Source organism: Schistocerca americana, chromosome 4 (assembly GCF_021461395.2).
Source record: "Schistocerca americana isolate TAMUIC-IGC-003095 chromosome 4, iqSchAmer2.1, whole genome shotgun sequence".
In the NCBI taxonomy this organism is placed as follows: Eukaryota; Metazoa; Arthropoda; class Insecta; order Orthoptera; family Acrididae; genus Schistocerca; species Schistocerca americana.
Window position 1 is genome coordinate 357,958,983 of NC_060122.1, and position 19,888 is coordinate 357,978,870.

The 19,888-nt window shown below is 39.0% G+C and overlaps 1 protein-coding gene across 3 annotated transcripts in view; it reads right to left on the minus strand.

Moving 5' to 3' along the window:
- Positions 1–19,888, minus strand: part of LOC124613182 (patj homolog) — a 475,849-nt gene that overhangs the window by 70,226 nt on the left and 385,735 nt on the right. For all 3 annotated transcript variants that reach the window (XM_047141824.1, XM_047141825.1, XM_047141823.1), the window contains 2 exons: positions 14,577–14,711; positions 3,200–3,358 (listed from right to left, as the gene is read on the minus strand). In XM_047141824.1, the coding sequence (XP_046997780.1) occupies positions 3,200–3,358; positions 14,577–14,711 (294 nt within the window). The remainder of the gene's footprint in view (positions 1–3,199; positions 3,359–14,576; positions 14,712–19,888) is intronic.

Below are 19,888 nucleotides of genomic sequence, written 5' to 3' on the forward strand. Positions count from 1 at the left end.
AGACTAGAGGGAGTGCAATTTAATACTGATTAGTGGGTTCACATTGCCAAATTATTTGTAACTTTCACTTGATTTTGTAATCAGTGCAATATCATATCACATACCCTTTCAACTCATGAAGTTTCATTTAGTTTCCTCCTCCTCCTCCTCCTCAGAGTGCTTCACTTTTTTTGTCATGTAGTGTATTATTAACAAATACATGAATGGCAAAAATCTTCCCCTTGAATGAAAGAACGTAATTACATCCTCTGTGTTTAAGAATGAGAGGAGAAAGGATTGTAGAAATTATAGAGGTGTAAGTGTGACATGTTCAGTGGCTATGCTTTATGGAAGAATGTTAAGAAACAAGATAAAAAAACATTTTAAAGAATCAGCACACTAAAATAGGCTCAATGTCAACTGGTTATGTGTAGATGGTATTTTCATACTTACACACAGGAAAACTAGATTTAGAGAGTAGAATGAAAAACCAGTCCAAGTTGCAAATTTTCACTTTTTATTCATTTGTTGACTAATTTTGGGCCAAGGCCCACTTTCAAATCATCACAACAAAGTCAAAAATGGCATTTCCAAAGACATCAAAAATGCAGAATGAACATTTATTGTACATTTATGACATCATCAGAAATGCCATTTTCGACTATCTTGATGATTTGAAAATGGGTCTCGGTCCAAAACTAGTCATCAAATGGATAAAAAGCATTCTTCTGATTAATAGAAGTTGCTGACCCAAGCTATTCCAGCATCCTGGAAGTTTGTTGGATCTAGAGAGGTTGAACTGTGAATTTAACATTAACAGACTGAGAAAATGTATGTAACACACTGCTATTATTTAAGATGTAGCTGAAAATGTGGAAACAGCTGTGCGTTAATACTATACATTAATGTAGTTAGAGCCTTACTGTGTGGAGGCACCAGCTCTGTGAAAGTGAGTAACATGTAATGAATGGAATTACAAATTAGCAATGGCCTACAACAGGGTTGTCCCTTAGCTCCTCTGTTGTTTGAAATATATCAGGAAGAAGTATTAATGACAAGTGAAGTAAAGGTATTCTGATGGGAGTGTCAGCAGGTGGTGGCAAACAATACTCTCTCCTATACACTAATGACCAGATGATAATTGCAAAAGATAGTGACAATTCTTGCAACCAAGGTGAGGGAGCTCTTTGAAGAATACGACAAGTGGGGTTTAAAAATGGATACAGTACATGATAGTGGCTTGTGATGAACAGCACAATTTGAATACAGCAAATTTTAGAATTAAATGTTGTTTTTGTTCTAAATATCTCTCGCTATCAATGGAAGGAGCATTGAAGAGATTTAAAACGTGCACATAAATGAAGGTTATAGTTATGCAAGCTTTTGGAGCCAATGGCTCCTTCTTCCAACAGAAGGGCTGAAAGGGAAGGAAGAGGGCTGAAGGAAAAGGACTGGAGGTGTTTAGGAAAAGGGGTGGATTTCGGAAAAGTCACCCAGAACCGTGGGTCAGGGAAGAGTTACTGGACAGGATGAGAAGGAAATTTAAGTGTTAGGAAGTCTTTACGAAGATGTATTTCTCTGGAGTAACCCACAAGTTACAGGCAACTCAGGCATGAGGAGAACAGAAGCTTTTGAAATGTGATGCTATAGAAGAATGCTGATGATTAGATGCGTAGATCACATAACAAATTAAGAGGTTCTTGAGAAGGAAAATCTTTCCTTTTCATCCCATCCTGTAAGTCTCTCCTGACTCACGGTTCTGGGTGACTTTTCCAAAATGTACACCTTTTCCTAAACCTCTCCAATCCTTTTCCTTCAGCCCTCTTCCATCCCATTCAACCCTTCTGCTAGAGGAAGGAGCCACTGGCTCCAAAACTTGCACAAGTACAAATCTCCTTTTTTGTGCACGTTCTGCTACCATTTGGTGAGTAGATTTTTTATCCATCCAATTAAATTATATTGTTAAAAATTGAGTATTTTCATTGTTATACAAAGATTATACATAATGCTATAGTGGACAATAGTAGTGCCATTTATTTTGGCACTCCATATGAGTCAGAAGCCCAAGAAATGAGGAGAGAGAAAAAGATCTACTACTTTTCAGGGAAATGTATTACAGGAGACAATGAAGAGTTCAGAAAAATTATATAACTGGAAGGGAACAAAGTGGAATCTTTTGAGAGGAAGAGGTTACTATGGTATGATCATATAGAACCAACTGAAGATGATAGAAGTGGAAGTAAGATGTGGAGGTGAGTGCCAGAAGGAAAGAGTAAATAAATTCAATCCAATAGAAGAAGTTTGACAGAAGTCATGGAAGCTGCAGACTCTATAAATCTCGGGGAGGGGGGGTACATTGATAAGAATGTAAACAATGGAGGTTGAAAAGTGAGAAACAACATTAGCCGTAAACAATTCACAAATATGTATAATTAGGAGCTTATTGCTTGGTTTGCCTGCTACAAATGAGCCATGGACTACAGTTATTTCTTCAATGAACCACTCTGAACCAAAAATACACATATTGTCGGGTAAGATATCTTGTGTTTCAAAATTTCAGATTTGGAACTAGTACGACAATAACTATATTGAGTTCGAACGAATGCGAGTATTATTAATATTATTTTTGTACAGACATCTATTTTGGTATGCCATCTGGGATCTATGGCTGAACATTATTTAATCTTATTTCCATGGATTTCTGTTTACAGTAAAGATCTAAACTGCAGTGAATTTTTCTGTTTGTTTGCTGAATTGATCTAATAAGCCTAGGTTACCCCCCTTCCTCCCTCTTACAAAGAAAGATAATTTTCACAAACTAAACTCAAATCTTGCCCTGCCACATAGACAGGCATATCAATTCAGTAAAAATTTGAAAAGAGGTGGAACATGTAATGGATACTGGTAAGTAGCAAGTACACCCAGAGCCATTTGCTATCAAACCTCAAAACTATTTTGCCATTTAGAGTGAAACGAATGAGTAGACTTCCCACCTCCATCCTGCAGTTCAGATTTTGGATATACTCTTGACTGACTGACTATTTAGTATGACTGAATGTAATTAATAAATATTAAATTTATACAGCTTTTGTTAGTATACATTGCAAATATACTTATTTGAAAATGTAAGGAACAATGTTTGGTTGTAAGCTATCTTGGCAATAACAACTGCTTGATACAGAAGATAGCTGAAAGCAGGGGAAGAGGCACGAGCACATACTTGATAATCAGGAGAGGTGGGTTCAACAGGGCGGGCAACCACAAGGCGAACATGACTGCCTGACTGCCTGAGAACTGCAGCCACTTGCTCAGAGCCCATTCCACGGAGGTTGACATCACCAATTTGCAGAATATGGTCTCCACTCTGCAACCGATTATCCTGTAAAAGACAAAACAACATTTAATACTCAAACAAAAGCAAGTGTAAAATTATACCTATCAATTACAAAAATCTATTATTAGTTGTAATGTTTCCTATATTTATTTATCTATTTTACCTCAGAGTTTAGCATTAAGCTCCTCGTATAAGAATCCAAGGACATGAAAGGAAAGCCATAAGTGAGAAGGATGTGAGATACAGTTGTAACCTGTCATAAATGTTATTCAATCTGTACACTGAGCAAGCTGTGAAGGAAACCAAGGAGAAATTTGGAATGTGAATTTAAGTTCATGGAGAAGAAACGAAAATATATATATATAACAATTTTCTGGTAATTCTGTCAGAGATGACAAAGAGCTTGGAAGAGCTGATGGCTGGATTGGGTAGTGACTCGAAAATAAATTATGAGATAATAACCAAAAAAGTAAAACAAGAGTAATGGAATGTAATCTAATTAAATTAGACAATGTTGAGGGAATTACATAAGGAAATGAGACACTAAAAGTGGTACATGAGTTTTGATGTTTAAGCAACAAAGTAATTGATGATGGAATAAGTAGGGAAGACGTAAAGTGCATACTGGCAACAGCAAGAAAAACATTTTTGAAACAGAGTAATCTGTTAACAGCTAATATAAATTTAAGTGTAAGGAAGTCTTTATGAAGCTGTATTTCTCTGGAGTGACCCACAAGTGATAAGCAACTCAGGCACGAGGAGAACAGAAGCTTTTGAAATGTGATGCTATAGAAGAATGCTGATGATTAGATGGGTAGATCAATAACTAATTAAGAGTTTCTCAATCAAATTGGGGAGAAATGACATTTATGGCACAGTTTGACTAAAAGATTGATAGGACACATCCGGAGGCATGAATGAATTTTCAGTTTCATAATGACTGAAGTATACGTGTTGTTTCTTCACTTAATATTGATTTTTGAAATTTTATAAGTTGTCTATCATGAGATAAATCACTTCCATTTTAAAGCAAATGTTAATTAAGGTTTTTCAGTATTTTTGTGATTCTCTGCTGTAAGTCAAACAAACCTGTGCCTATGACTACATGTGCCAACCGTCTTTGCACATGTTCAAAATCCTCTGTTACTCCTGCTCAGCATTGGTCCCACACATGCAACATTCTAAAATGGGATGCAAAACTGATTCATAAGCAATCTCCTTTATTTACCCAGCATCTTGCCAATGAACCAAAGTATGTCATGTGCTTTACTCAAAACTGAGCCTATGTGATCCTTCCATTTCATATCCTTACAAGTGTTACCCCTCCCAGTCCACTCATCCATGTCGTCATTGCACCACTTCCCAACCTACAGCCAAAACGAAGTCACCTGTTGCCACATTCCTACCCTGTACACTTGCTGCCTCTCCCTCCCAGCTGTCAACTATGCTTCCTCAACCTCCCCTACCACTACTGCCTCCTCTCGCTCCTCACTCTATACACCTTCATCCTAAATGATCCACAGTGCTAGCACAATGTAGTCTGTGTTACTGTACAAGAGTGATTTTTGTGTGTGTGTGTGTGTGTGTGTGTGTGTGTGTGTGTGTGTGTGTGTGGGTGGGTGGGTGGGTGGGTGTGAGTGTGTGCATGAGAGAGAGAGAGAGAGAGAGAGAGAGGGAGAGAGAGAGATGCCTGAAATTAATTCTACTTCTATAATGAATCTTCATTCAAGACAACATGCTGCATCCTCCCAACAATGAAAAGACTGCAAAACATTTCAGCTTTTCACCAAAAAGAAGAAATAGAAAACATACACACATTCACACAAGCACAACTCACACACTCATGACCACTGTCTCCAATCGACTGCAACTGCATCTGACATGAGGAGCTATCTGGAGTGGGCACTGGGGATATTGGCTACCAGTGAAAGCAGCCATACGATCTACAAACTAAGCTGTTAAGCTGTGACCCTTGCGCTGCTTTCCATATGGGTATGGCAACTAAAAAACTGTCAGGCCACATGAATGGTCACAATTAAACTGTGGCCGAGAATCAGCTGGACTACCCAGTTGAACATGCTGCCCAACACCAGGTGCTTCACTTCAATGACTGCTTCACAGCCTGTGCCGTCAGGAGCTTTCCTATCAATACAAATTTTTCTGAATTGCACAGGTAGGAACTTTCCCTAAAATGTATCTCTCATTCCTGTCATCTCGCTCACCTTAATCTTTGCTAGCTCCTGTCCTTCACCTACCTATCCCCTCCCCTGCTCCCACTCCAGCACTAGACACACCTTCTGTTCTGTTAACACACCCACAGTCCTTTTCCCTTCTCTTTTTTTCCCTCTCCCTTCCTGTTCCCACTACATCCCACAAGCTCTCACAGGTCCTGAATCCCTGCCCCGCTATCCCTCCCCTTCCCCACACCATGGCTCCTCCTCCTCAGCCCCCCACCAACCATCCCAGACTCCTGCTCATGTCAGACGCAGTTGCACTCTGTAGTTGGGTCACTGCTGCTGGAGACAGTATATGTGTGTGTTGTGTGTGTGTGTGTGTGTGTGTGTGTGTGTGTGTGTGTGTGAGAGAGAGAGAGAGAGAGAGAGAGAGAGAGAGAGAGAGAATTGTGCTTTTGTGAATGTTTGTGTGTGTTCTACTTCAGAAGGTGCCTTTGGCCAAAGGTTTAAGTGCTTAGCAGTCTTTTCATTGTGCCTGTTTGTGACTAGTGCCTCCTTTAAGTGGTGAATAACAACCTACCCCTTTCTTAATATTTTTGTCAGTCACAGAGTCTGTTTGATACCTCGTATACGAATACTTTGTGTAATAAATGTTGGTAATAGGTTTCTGGAGTAAGATATTTACGGACTGCATACTGATTAGCATGGATGAGACTATTCATTTGAAAAGATTTTTATTTCTAGGCTTTTGCTTTGCTACACTCTATTTGGTTCTTGTATCATCAATGAGTGTCTGAACACTAACTTTGGTGCCACTGACGGCCTTTACACATAACAATAATTTCTTTGGATATTGTGAGAAATCTTTTGATTAGATTCTGTTACTGTAGTCATTGAAGGCTTAACACATTACCCTTTTGATTGCCACACAGTTTCTTTCAGCATCTCTCTATCTCTAAGTTTTGTATTATACCTACTATGCAATGATAGTTTTAGAAGTTTCTTTATGGCGAATATAAACCACAGAAGGTCCCTCCTATCATGAACTGTTTTATTGGGTACCTATTTATCCAGAACATGATCAATTATTCTTCCAAATTTGAGCCACCGTTTGTCTACAAGAGCGTGACAAGAGGCAAAAGTTTTGAGTTCCTCTTTGAGATATGACAAGATTGACTCTTTATCTAGCTTACTGAACATGTGAATCTTCCTACTTGTTTTAACTATCCTTTGTACTTTAATAATTATTGCTGCTAAAACTGCATCTTGGTCACTTACAACAACTTCAAAGAGGTCAGCACAGTTAAGCCTAATGCATTAGAGCCAATAAATTTCTAGCATGAGTGTGTTTTCGAACTATCTGTTCTACACAGATTTCAGAGAGGGTATTTAGTAATGTTTCACACAATGTCTTGTCATGTCCACCACTTATAAAACTGTAATCATTCCAACTGATGGCTGAATATTTTAAAGTCTCCTCCAATGATGACAGTATAAAAGTTCAAATGTGTGTGAAGTCCTAAGGGACCAAACTGCTGAGGTCATTGGTCCCTAGACTTACACATTACTCAAACTAAGTTATGCTAAGAACAACACACACACCCAAGCCTGAGGGAGGACTCGAACTTCCGGCAGAAGGGGCCGCACAATCTGTGACATGGCGCCTCAAACCGTGTGGCCACTCCATGCAGCGATGACAGTATAACTTCCAAACATACATACTAGCAAACTGAGGTTCTCCATAAAGTTTTCAATTACATCTGCAGCTTTATTCTGTGGTCAATAGAAAAATCCATATACAAGTTAATACTCACTGTTGATACTGATTCTTGCCTCAATGATCTCATATGTAGCTTCAGTTTCTACCTCAGTGGATTTTAATTTGTTGTCTACTGTGACAAACACACCAGTTCCACTTCCCATTGTCTATCCTTCTGAGATACACTTCGATGTATCCCAAAAATTTCACTGCTGTCCATTTTGTATTTTTATCAGCTTCAGAACTTAGTATTATATGAGCTCCACTGCTTTTTAGGAGCAATTCAAGCTATGGCACTTTTTCAGTGAATGTTTTGGCATTTGGTCACTAGGATTTTAGTCATTTCATCTGTGGGGTCATTTCTTTGGCTCTTATACTAATATCTTGGTGTTTCCTACAGCTAACATTATCTAAATGGACAGAGAGTCACCCAAGCCAAACACCATTGTGTGCATTCCACGTACATCCAGCCACCAGGGTAGCAGCCTCTTAAGTGTGGTGCACTCCTGGCCCATTTTGGAGGGCTCTACAGTTCTCAACATTGTGGCCACAGTCCAGAAAGTCACAGCCTAGCTCGTCACAGAACCTTCAAAGTCTATGGTGCAGGTCTTCCACTGGACTCAAAAGAAGTGGCCGCAATTAAATCTGTGGATAATGCTGCAGTCTGCAAGCATTATTGATTAGTCTTGAAATGCCAAACAACAGGCATTGTACATTCCAATGTGCATCACAATCTGCAGTTGGTTCAACCTTGTTTGGTAAATGCGGAATAGCCTCTTCAACATGTTGAATGTGGCCTCCAGCCCTACACACAGAGCACACAAGCTGATGCTTTCAATCCATTGTTACTATTTCCCTAAGACATAGCAATTCCCCTTACATTTGAACTGCCGGAGATTAACAGACCCTTTCCCTTTTGCTCTCCCTTCCTACCAACATGCGACACAATAGGCTTTACACTGTGTAAACTTGTAAATAATTTACATGAAGCACTAGTAATTGAGATTGGGGGGGGGGGGAGGGGGGGGGGGAGGGGAGAGTGTGAGTTTCATGGTGCTCCTATGAGACACAGTATGATGTGAGCAAGACAGTAACTGCTAGCAGATAGATGGAGGGCAGCAAGTGTAATTTCTATTAACAGCACAGGAATCCAAAGTTACTGGCGTAGAAGTCAACTCAAAGTCCATATGTGAACCACACGTATGAGGAGTCACAAGATCATGTAACATGGGCTCATAAAGATTCACAGTCCTTGTCATGAATATTGTCCTCTACATATTAAGCAGGTCCTCCTCCACAGCTCAATGGTCAATGTATCAGGCTGCTATGCAGAGGACCTCGTTTTGATTCCCATACCACCAGGGGCTTTTTCTTGGTTGGACCACTGGAACAGGGGGCAGTCATCTTCTTGATGGCAACTGAGGAGCTGCTTAAGTGAGAAGTAATGGTTCCCAGGTCCAGAAAACCAACAAACAGCTGGAAGAGTGGCATGCTGACTGTACAGCCTTCCATACTGTATCTAATGATGCCAATGACAGACGATAACATGCCAGTCAGTCGGTCTCGGCTAGCCCACCATGGCCAGGACACTGAGATTCTCTTTTGCTTTGTACATTACATAGCAAAGATTTTATACAAGCCTGACTCCATCCAATCAAACAATCTTATACAGTATTAATCTTCGTGTAATTGGTGTTGCTTTTCTCGCACGGTTCACAAAAAATTAATCTCCTTTCATTTCTCCATAACAATGATACGAACTGCACATAGATCTGTTATATTTTGGTTCTAAACTACATTTTCCACATTGTTTTCAAGAAAAGCATGTTAGAGAAATCTAATAGATTTTGGCCACGCGATGTGTGTCCATGAGGCACAGTGGTTAATGCAACTGCCTTGTAAGCAGAAGATCCTAGGTTCGAGTCCCAATCCAGCACACATCTTCACTCATTACTGCTGATTCCACATAAATTCCCAATGCAGCTGATATCATTGCTTCCTTCCGCTTCCTTTCCTTCCTGCCATCCTCCACCTTCAATTTACATAATATGCCCAGCTGATATTTGAACTTGGATGCAATTCATTCACAGTAAATAAAATAGGTATTCTAGCACACTACCCTGCTTTTTGAGAAAGCCATCCCTAATGTTCATTATACATAATCAACTCCAAATCAGTGGGATCAACAGATTGAAAATTGAGCATTTTTCACCATATACGTCGTCTGCAAGTGCATGCATTCTGATGAATCGAGAAAAGAAACTTTTGTGACTACCACTCTTGTACCAATAAGGCCAATGAAAGTAGCAATGGCTGAGCACCCATGGCACCTGGCTATAAAACAGGGGACATGTGTTCTAATCCTGCATGCATCGAGCCCCCCCCCCCCCCTCCCCCTCGGCTACATGTGTATTTTCCTGCGTGTTAAAATTAGTGGGAATACAAAGACTAATAAGGTAAATAAATAAGGCAGGTAAAGAAATTTCTCAAACACCTGGGATTAGTGAAGAATTAAAATTTTAATCAATGTTGTTTGCAAACAATTCTAATAAATATTGTTGCAAATTTGTCACGGATAATCAGAACGAGTTGTCCTCCATCATCAGTCTGTTTCGATCCTACAGCGTACTGGTAGTGAATTTTTATTGTATATCTGCATAGTCCTTCCCATGAACCATGGACCTTCCCATTGGTGGGGAGGCTTGCGTGCCTCAGCAATACAGATAGCCGTACTGTGGGTGCAACCACAACAGATGGGTATCTGTTGAGAGACCAGACAAATGCGTGGTTCCTGAAGAGGGGCAGTAGCCTTTTCAGTAGTTGCACGGTCAACAGTCTGGATGATTGACTGATCTGGTCTTGTAACATTAACCAAAACGGTCTTACTGTGCTGGAACAGTGAACGGCTGAAAGCAAGGGGTAACTACAACCATAATTTTTCCCGAGGGCATAAATCTTTACTGTATGGTTAAATGATGATGGTGTCCTCTTGGGTCAAATATTCTGGAGGTAAAATAGTTCCCAATTCGGATCTCCAGGTGGGGACTACTAAGAAGGACGTCATTATCAGCAGAACCAAAACAGGCATTCTACAGATCGGGACATGTAATGTCAGATCCCTTAATCGGGTAGGTAGGATAGAAAATTTAAAAAGAGAAATGGATAGGTTAAAGAAGGCTGTATATGTGGAAGAGGCCTGGAGACACTGGAAGGTTTCAGACAGATTATATAATGGTAAGACAGAGATTTAAGAACCAGGTTTTCAATTTTAAGATATTTCCAGAGGCAGATGTGGACTCTGACCACAGTCTGTTGGTTAAGAACAGTGGACTAAAACTAAAGAATCTGCAAAAAGGTGGGAATTTAAGGACATGGGACCTGGATAAACTGAAAAAACCAGAGTTTGTAGAGAGTTTCAGAGACAGCATTAGGCAACAATTGACAAGAACAGGGAAAAGAAACACAGTACAAGAAGAATGGGTAGCTTTGAGAAATGAAATAGTGAAGGCACCAGAGGATGAAGTGGGTAAAAAGACGGGGCTAGTAGAAATCCGTGGGTAACAGAAGAGATACTGAATTCAATTGATGAAAGGAGAAAGTACAAAAACTCAGTAAACGAAGCAAGCACAAAATAATACAATTGCTTCAAAAATGAGATCGACAGAAACTGCAAAATGGCTAAGCAGTGATGCCTACAGGACAAATGTAAGGATGTAGAGGCAAACATCACTAGGGGCACGGTAGATACTGCCTACAGGAAAATTAAAGAGACCTTTGGAGGAAAAAGAACCACTTGTATGAATATCAAAAGCTAGGATGGAAAACCAGTTCTAAGCAAACAAGGGGAAGCACAATGGTGGAAGGATTATATAGAGGGTCTATACAAGGGCAATGCATTTGAGGGCAATATTATGGAAATGGAAGAGGACGTAGGCTGTAGATGGAGAGGAAATCAGAGATATGATACTGCAAGAAGAATTTGATAGAGCACTGAAAGACCTAAGTCGAAACAAGACCCTGGAATGGGCAACAATACATTAGAACTACTGATAGCCCTGATAAAACTCTACCAGTTGGTGAGAAAGATGTGTGTGACAGTCATAATACCCTCAGACTTCAAGACGAATATAATTTTTCCAATCCCATAGAAAGCAGGTGTTGATAGGTGTCAAAATTACCAAACCCAAACTATCAGCTTAATACGTCACAGCTGCAAAATACTGGCACAAACTCTTTACAGATGAATGGAAAAACTGGTAGAAGCCGACCTCGAGGAAAATCAGTCTGGATTCTGTAGAAATGATGGAACACAAGAGGTAATACTCACATTACAACTTAGCTTGGAAGATGGATTAGCAAAGGCAAACCCACATTTCTTGGATTTGTAGTCTTGAGAAATCTTTTGAGAATATTGATTGGAATACTCCCTTTCAAATTCTAAAGGTGGCACGGGTCAAATATAGGGAGCGAAGAGCTATTCACAATTGTACAGAAACAAGATGGCAGTTATAAGAGTTGAGGGGCATGAAAAGGAAGCAGTGGTTGGGAAGGGAGTGAGACAGGGTTGTAGCCTATCCCTGATGTTATACAATCTGTACATTGAGCAAGCAGTAAAAGAAATAAGAGAAAAATTCAGTGTAGGAATTAAAATCCACAGAGAAGAAATAAAAACTTTGATGTTCGCCAAAGACATTGTAATTCTGTCAGAGTCAGAAAAGGACCTGGAAGAGTAGTTGAATGGAATGGACAGTGTCTTGAAAGGTGGTTACAAGATGGATGATGATGAGGTCCCATACTCCGAGGAGCGTAGGGAATGATGCAGGAGATCCACACTGCCGACTAGGCAAGGTCGTAGTGGAGATGGTTTGCCATTGCCTTCCTCCAACTGTAATGGGGAAGAATGATGATGATGATGATGAAGACAACACAACAACACCCAGTCATCTCGAGGCGGGTAAAATCCCGGACCCCGTGGGAAATCGAACCCAGGACCCCATGTGCAGAAAATGAGAATGCTACCGCAAGACCACGAGCTGCAGACAAGATGGAACATCAACAAAAGCAAAACAAGGATAATGGAATGTAGCCAAATTAAATTACTTCGAATTAGATTAAGAAATGATACACTTAAAGTAGTAGACGAGTTTTGCTATTTGGGGAGCAAAATAACTGAAGATGGTTGAAGTAGAGAGGATATAAAATGTAGACTGGCAAGAAAAGTGTTTCTGAAGAAGAGAAATTTGTTAACATCGAGTATAGATTTAAGTGCCAGGAAGAATTTACTGAAAGTATTTGTATGGAGTGTAAGCATGCATGGAAATGAAACACAGACAATAAATAGTTTAGATAAGAAGAGAACAGAAGCTTTCGATATGTGGGGCGACAGAAGAATGCTGAACATTAGATGGGTAGATCACATAACTAATGGGGAGGTACTGAACAGAATTGGGGAAAAGAGGAATTTGTGGCACAACTTGACTTGAAGAAGGGATCGGTCAGTAGGACATTTTCTGAGGCATTTAGGGATCACCAATTTAGTATTGGAGGGCAGTGTGGAGGGTAAAAATTTTAGGGGGAGACTAAGAGATGAATCCACTAAGCAGATTCAGAAGGATGTAGTTTGCAGATAGTTACTTGTAGATGAAGGAGCTTGCGCAGGATAGAGTAGCATGGAGAGCTTCATCAAACTAGTCTCTGGACTAAAGACCACAACAACAACATCCACACAGTAAAATATTGTTTGTGAAATAGTATAGTGAGCTTCTGCAAGTAACATGTGGATATTGTAGTATGTAATTTCTTGTAAACAGCATTTATGTTTATTCAGTAATATCAGGTTGCTTACTGTAAGTCTTCAGTTCCACTATTTTAACAATGGATGATGCATAGCCTGTGATTACTACTGAAATAAATAACTGTGAGCCTGTCACACAAGAAGTCAATGCTGTGTTTCAGTCTGTGCAAGAAATGTAAGATGATGTATTATCAACACATTACTCAAAGTAGACAGTCTGTTTCTCTGTAGTCCAAATTAACAGGATCAACTTTCACTGAGCAATTTGTGAAGCTGAAGAACAAAAGGACTTTTGTTGACGTTGAAGAACTGTATCAAAAAGACAGAGCAAAAGGTGAAATGAAAGGTGTTGAGGCTAGTGAATCCAGGATGATTTGTAACATGTCTCAGTCAAGCTATGCTTCATCAGTTCTGAATGAAAATTAAGAGACAGTAACCAGACAATCAAGCTATGGCGCAGTGCCTCTTAATTTGACAGCATAGTGAGAATGAGACAACAAGAATAAGCAAGATGTAGATTGCATGTGCAGCATTTCAGTACTGACCAACATGGAGCTTAAGTTTGCTGCATCTTTATCTTCAGCAAGGAATTTCAAACTGATGTGTAAAAGTAGTCAATGGCATATTATGAAATGTGTCTCACACAAGGATGTAGAAAGCATTGAAGATAAACAGAAACTGGCAGCATTTTGAGTGTGCAGACAGCATCACTTATTACTAGTTTTAATCATGATTACATGACAAATACCTACCAAGAAGGGTGAAAGTACCGAACATTTGACATATGTTTTCACAAAAGAGAGAAGAGTGAACCCTTGTTGCAGTTGGTAGCATATTTATACTAGGTGCCTGGAAAATTGTTGGTGAATATTTTCCTGTGATTACAAGGAACTACTAATAAATATGGTCCTCAGGTTATACCAAAGTTCAACCATTTAATTGACTTATTTAAAACCAAGTAACTGACAAAATCCATTTACAAAACATGTCCTGAGAACATTTTAAAACCATATGTTGCTGATAGCAAGTTTAGTCTCATAGTGAATTCCCGAGGCAGAAAAACTGATACTGTCCTGCATGATGATACGCTTATAGATGACAAGGGTCAACTGACTTGTTAGGTATAAGTAATACTGCCAAACTGTATACCTGTGTGTCAGGCATGTGATGTTTATTTTTTTGCCAAGTTAAAAACATTATTTTGAGGCTTCATAATTGCAGTTCAAATCAAAATTAATTTCTGAAAAAGAACTATTTTTTAATGTAAACGAATTCACCTTATTAACCATCATATACCCATCAATTTCAACACAGAGAAAATTATATATAAAAAAGGAAGAGTCAAACACACATCCTCTGCTTCTAGCAGCACTTTTTCCAAAGTGTATTAACCTGATTGGTAATTAAGCAACAGTAATAAAAAATGGTCTCCAGCTCCATATCTGAAGTAATACATTTTAAGTTTAAGTAATACGTTTTAAGCTTAACATATATTTTATAATATCAGATGGTCAAAGTGCAATGAATGTTACATACTCTGTCTGCAACTCCACCTGGCAGAATTGTTTTTACAACAACGCCAGTGCTACGTCCTCCAATGATCCCAAATCCAAGACCTGAGCCATCATTGATCAGGTCAATAATTTCGACCTGAGCCCACTCTGTGTTCAGCTGCAACAGACAAATAAGATGAGAAAATGGGTCAGTTTCTTAGATATATGGTATATTTCATTTTTACAATACACTACAGCTTAACATCAAATATCAGTGTTGCACTCAGTTCCACAAACTGAATAGCCTTACCTAACAATATACACTGTGCAATCTAATTTAACTCACATGATAGGTTGTATCTTAAGAGCTGGTCTTACTACTTAACCTGAAATACAGAAAAATTGAAGCTACCACATCCAACTGCAAGTACAAATTGAAAGTCTTTGAATAAGCTCATTAAACAAGGAGCATACTATTGTTACATCATTACAAACATTTTACTAATGCCATCAGAACACATTAAGAAAGAAGGAAAGAAAGATCTAGCTGAGAAATAAAAACATAATGTAGTTTCTGTAACGACAAAGTTGTGTCAGGGGAGAAGAAATGATTTCTAGACAAAGTCTCCACCACTCAGACACACAGAAATAATAAATGTGTATTGAAGTTAAGATTACAAAATCTAATTAAGGCTAACACTCAGCTTTCTGTAACCAAAAATCCTCCTAGATGCTTGGAGATTAGACCATTTTCGCAACAAGGGAAAATGTGGATGATTCATACACTGTACTTAAAAAATACAAGCAGATATTAATACTGAAAGAAATAGAGGGACTGTATGAATTCCACTTGTAGCATGGGTCTTATTATGTGCCAGCAGTGTAGCAATTTGTGAGTCAATAATTCCCTTTAATATTTGACAAGGTCTTCATCTGATTTACTGTTACTTCTACAAAATATGTCAACATTTTCAAAGTAATTTTCCTGGTTTAATACAAACCCATGGCCATAAACTGAAAGAGCTTCAAGATTTATTTTATTTTTTTATTTTATTTTTTTAAATCACTGCTTCTTTGTGATACAGTACAGACTAAATTACTGTGAGAGCAACTCAGAATGTGTGACTTACACACACATCATAGGAGGCCACTTAGTGTGAGCAGAGATCCAGGGCATAATGGCTCTCACTGCAAACTCTGCATGTTTGACACACAGTGTATATGTCGTGAGGAAATGTATACATCAGAATGGTCCTCTTGGCTCAAGTATTTGAAGCTGTTGGATCAACATAACACCTGTAGTAACTAGAGATCTTGTGGCATGCTGTAGGTTATCTTTCTCCCGTCAGACTGAGTATCATTTGCTACTAGAGGTTATTTTCTATGCCTGTTAACCTGTCATTCATTCTTCCTCACACAATGGTACTGCTTGATTTGGCAAGTATGTGGTCTTGCCTACTGCAAGTAAACACAGTGTGCTGTTCAAGGATGAGTCATAGTTTAGACTGGAGATTTGTTCTAACTGCCTGTTCATCTGGGGTGTCCCTAGGATACATTACAACTCTGCTAACATTATTTAATGGGATGAATATGGTTGTGGCACCAATATTTTTACTCAGGTCAGCATCATGTTAGGAGCATGTAGGTCACTAACTGCATTTTCTAGGAGCACTAAGATGGCTAAGGTTTTTGCGGATGCTGGCCTGTAACGTGGCGTTGATGATCCTCGATTCCATATGATTCATAATAATGCCTGTCCACAAAGGGCTCTTGCTCACATACCTGGAACACGGAAATATCACACATACAGAGTGAAAAACTCACCCACTTTCCAAAATCTGATGGAACAGGTGTACAACATGAAAAGCTGCAGTCCTAATAGCATTATCACAGATCATTTATGAGCTCTGGAAGAGGCCTGTCCAGTGATTGGAGGCATTACTGTAACACATACTAGACAATCTTATCAACAATATTTAAAGATGGTATGTACATTCGACAGCACAAAAAGCAGGTCACCCCTGAATTCCAATGTGTAGGCCGCACCTGACTGTATGCAAGCAACATAGCATAGTTGTGTTGCAGGTCATCTACACCCTCTGAAGTATATTCATTTGATTATACACAACTGCTACCACAAGAGACCACTTGAGAGCACTGCTCATTATGGCAGTCTGTCTGGATATAAACTAATACCATGACACAACAAATATTAGAAAAAACGTTATTAGAATGAGACACTCCCTAATACTTGAAAATTAAATTTCATTACAATAACTGACATTGCAGAAGTCTTATCACACTCATTAAATGGCAAGACAAGTTGTTGCTCGTGATCCAAATTTGAAGCCAATGTTAACCGAACAAGGCTTGCATGTCTGATCGAGAAACGACTAGGCATAAAGAGACATAAAATATCAAAGTGTTCGCCAGTATCAGTTTACAATGCCAAATGTCTGAACATGGTAATAATTGATGATACACTTAGTACTGCACTGGGAACCCTGTAAAGCTTATATTGCCACTGAAAAGTAACCATGAAAGGTAAGTAATAAAGTGCAATGCACAAGTGTGTAATGCCAGGAACATGGTGATGGATGGAGAGTAGAACCCAATACCCACCGTAGGAATTGTTAACTAAGCACACTCAAATGTCAGAAATTAAATACATTCTTCAATAGTCTGATATTGGAACCTGAAATTACGATAAAATGATTTTTGCCTGGAAGGGATTTGAACCCAACACCTTTCCCTATTGTCTTAGAGCTATGAATAGATATCAAATATTTATCATTTGTTCATCAGTAATGAGATGTGCACGTGTTCAGCTAGAGGTAACACAACGCTGCCAAGGACTCCATCCCGCACATATAATCGTTGCTCATCCCACAACTATCAAATTCTCTTTCACCAGTAGTTAGGATCTCGCTGTTTCTAGAGACCTGGAGGAGTTTGGCATCATGAGGAAACAACAAAATGATGGGACAGAATCATCCCAAAGGGTTCAAATCCAGAGAAAAATTGGTATCTGAGCTCAAATCCCAGTATAGTGCCAATATTTTCAAAATATAAAGGTCACTTAAAATAAGAAATTAAGGTCCTACGACCTCACATGATGACAGGTTTGTGAACTAAAATAACACTACTAGTATAAGAAAGATTACTAGAGAGTGAGTTTCTGCAAGCAGCAACTACCGTCTCTCACAGCTAAAATTAATCCAACTCTGTTCCAGTCAGTAATGAATGGACATGTTTAATGTTGATCTGGAAGCACAGCAGAGTGCTGCGTTCTTTACTTGGTGTTACTGGAGGCGAAGAGAGTATATTTGCGGCTACATGTGTGTTAAGAAATTATTCAGATAGTGTCGGGAGATGAAGTTGTAATAATCATGAGGGATGTGAATTCGATACTAGGAAAAAAAAAGAAAAGGAAAAGTAGTAGGTGAACATGGAATGAGGGTAAGGAATGAAAAAGGAAGCTGCCTGGCAGAATTCTGCACAGACCATAACTTAATCATAGCTAACACTTGGTTTAAGAATCATGAAAGAAGGTTGTACATGTGGAAAAGGCCTGAAGACAGTGGAAGATTTCAGATAGATTATATAATGGTAAGACAGAGATTTAGGAACCAGGTTTTCAATTGTAAGACTTTCCAGGGGTGGATGTGGACTCTGACCACAATCTATTGGTTATGAACTGTAGATTAAAACTGAAGAAACAGCAAAAAGGTGGGAATTTAAGGAGATGGGACCTGCATAAACTAACTTAACCAGAGGTTGTACAGAGTTTCAGGGAGAGCATAATGGAACAATTGACAGAAATGGGGGGAACAAATACAGTAGAAGAAGAATGGGTAGCTTTGAGAGTTGAAATAGTGAAGGCACCAGAGGATGAAGTGAGTAAAAAGAGGGGGCTAGTAGAAATCCTCAGGTAACAGAAGAGATATTGAATTCGACTGATGAAAGGAGAAAATATAAAAATGCAATAAATGCAGCAGGCACAAAATAATACAAACGTCTCAAAAATGAGATCAACAGGAACTGCAAAATGGGTAAGCAGGGATGGCTAGAGGACAAATATAAGGACGTAGATGGATATATCACTAGGGGTAAGATAGATACTGCCTACAGGAAAATTAAAGAAACCATTGGAGAAAAGAGAACCACGTGTATGAATATCATGAGCTCAGATGGAAATTCAGTTCTAACCAAAGAAGGGAACCCAGAAAGATGGAAGGAGTATATAGAGGGTCTATACAAGAGTGATGTACTTGAGGGCAATATTATTGAAATGGAAGAGGATGTAAGAGAAGATGAAATGGGAGATATGATACTGCGTGAAGAATTTGACAGAACACTGAAAGATCTAAGTCGAAACAAGGCCCAGGGAGTAGTAGACAACATTCCATTAGAACTGCTGACAGCCTAACGAGAGCCAGCCCTGACAAAACTCTACTATCTGGTGAGAAAGATGTATGACACAGTCTTAATACCCTCAGACTTCAAGAAGAATAGAATTATTCCAATCCCAAAGAATGCAGGGATTGACAGGTGTGGAAATTAGTGAACTATCAGCTTAATAAGTCATGGGTGCAAAATACTGACACGAATCCTTTACAGACGAATGGAAAAACTGGTAGAAGCCAACCTTGAGGAAAATTGGTTTGGATTCTGTAGAAATGTTGGAACACGTGAGGCAATACTGACCCTACAACTTATCTTAGAAGTTGGATTAAGGAAGGCAAACCTAAGTTTCTAGCATTTGTAGACTTAGAGAAAACCTTTGGTGATGGTGACTGGAACACTGTCATTTAAATTCTGAAAGTGGCAGGGGTCAAACAGAGAGAGCGAAAGGTTATTCACAATTTGTACAGAAACCAGATGGCAGTTATAAGAGTCGAGGGACATGAAAGGGAAGCAGTGGTTGGGAAGGGAGTGAGACAGGGTTGTAGCCTATCCCCGATGTTATTCAATCTATATATTGAGTAAGCAGTAAAGGAAACAAAAGAAATATTTGCAGTTGGAATTAAAATCCACAGAAAAGAAATAGAAACTTCGATGTTTGCCGATGACATTGTAATTCTGTTAGAGACAGCAAAGGACCTGGAAGAGTAGTTGAACGGAATGGATAATGTCTTGAAAGGTGGCTACAAGATGGAACATCAATAAAAGCAAAACAAGGATAATGGAATGTAGTCAAATTAAATTAATTCTCAATTAAATTACGAAATGAGACACTGAAGGTAGTAGATGAGTTTTGCTATTTGGGGAGCAAAATAACTGATGATGGTCGAAGTAGAGAGGATATAAAATGTTGACTGGCAATGGCAAGAAAAGAAATTTATTAACGTCGAT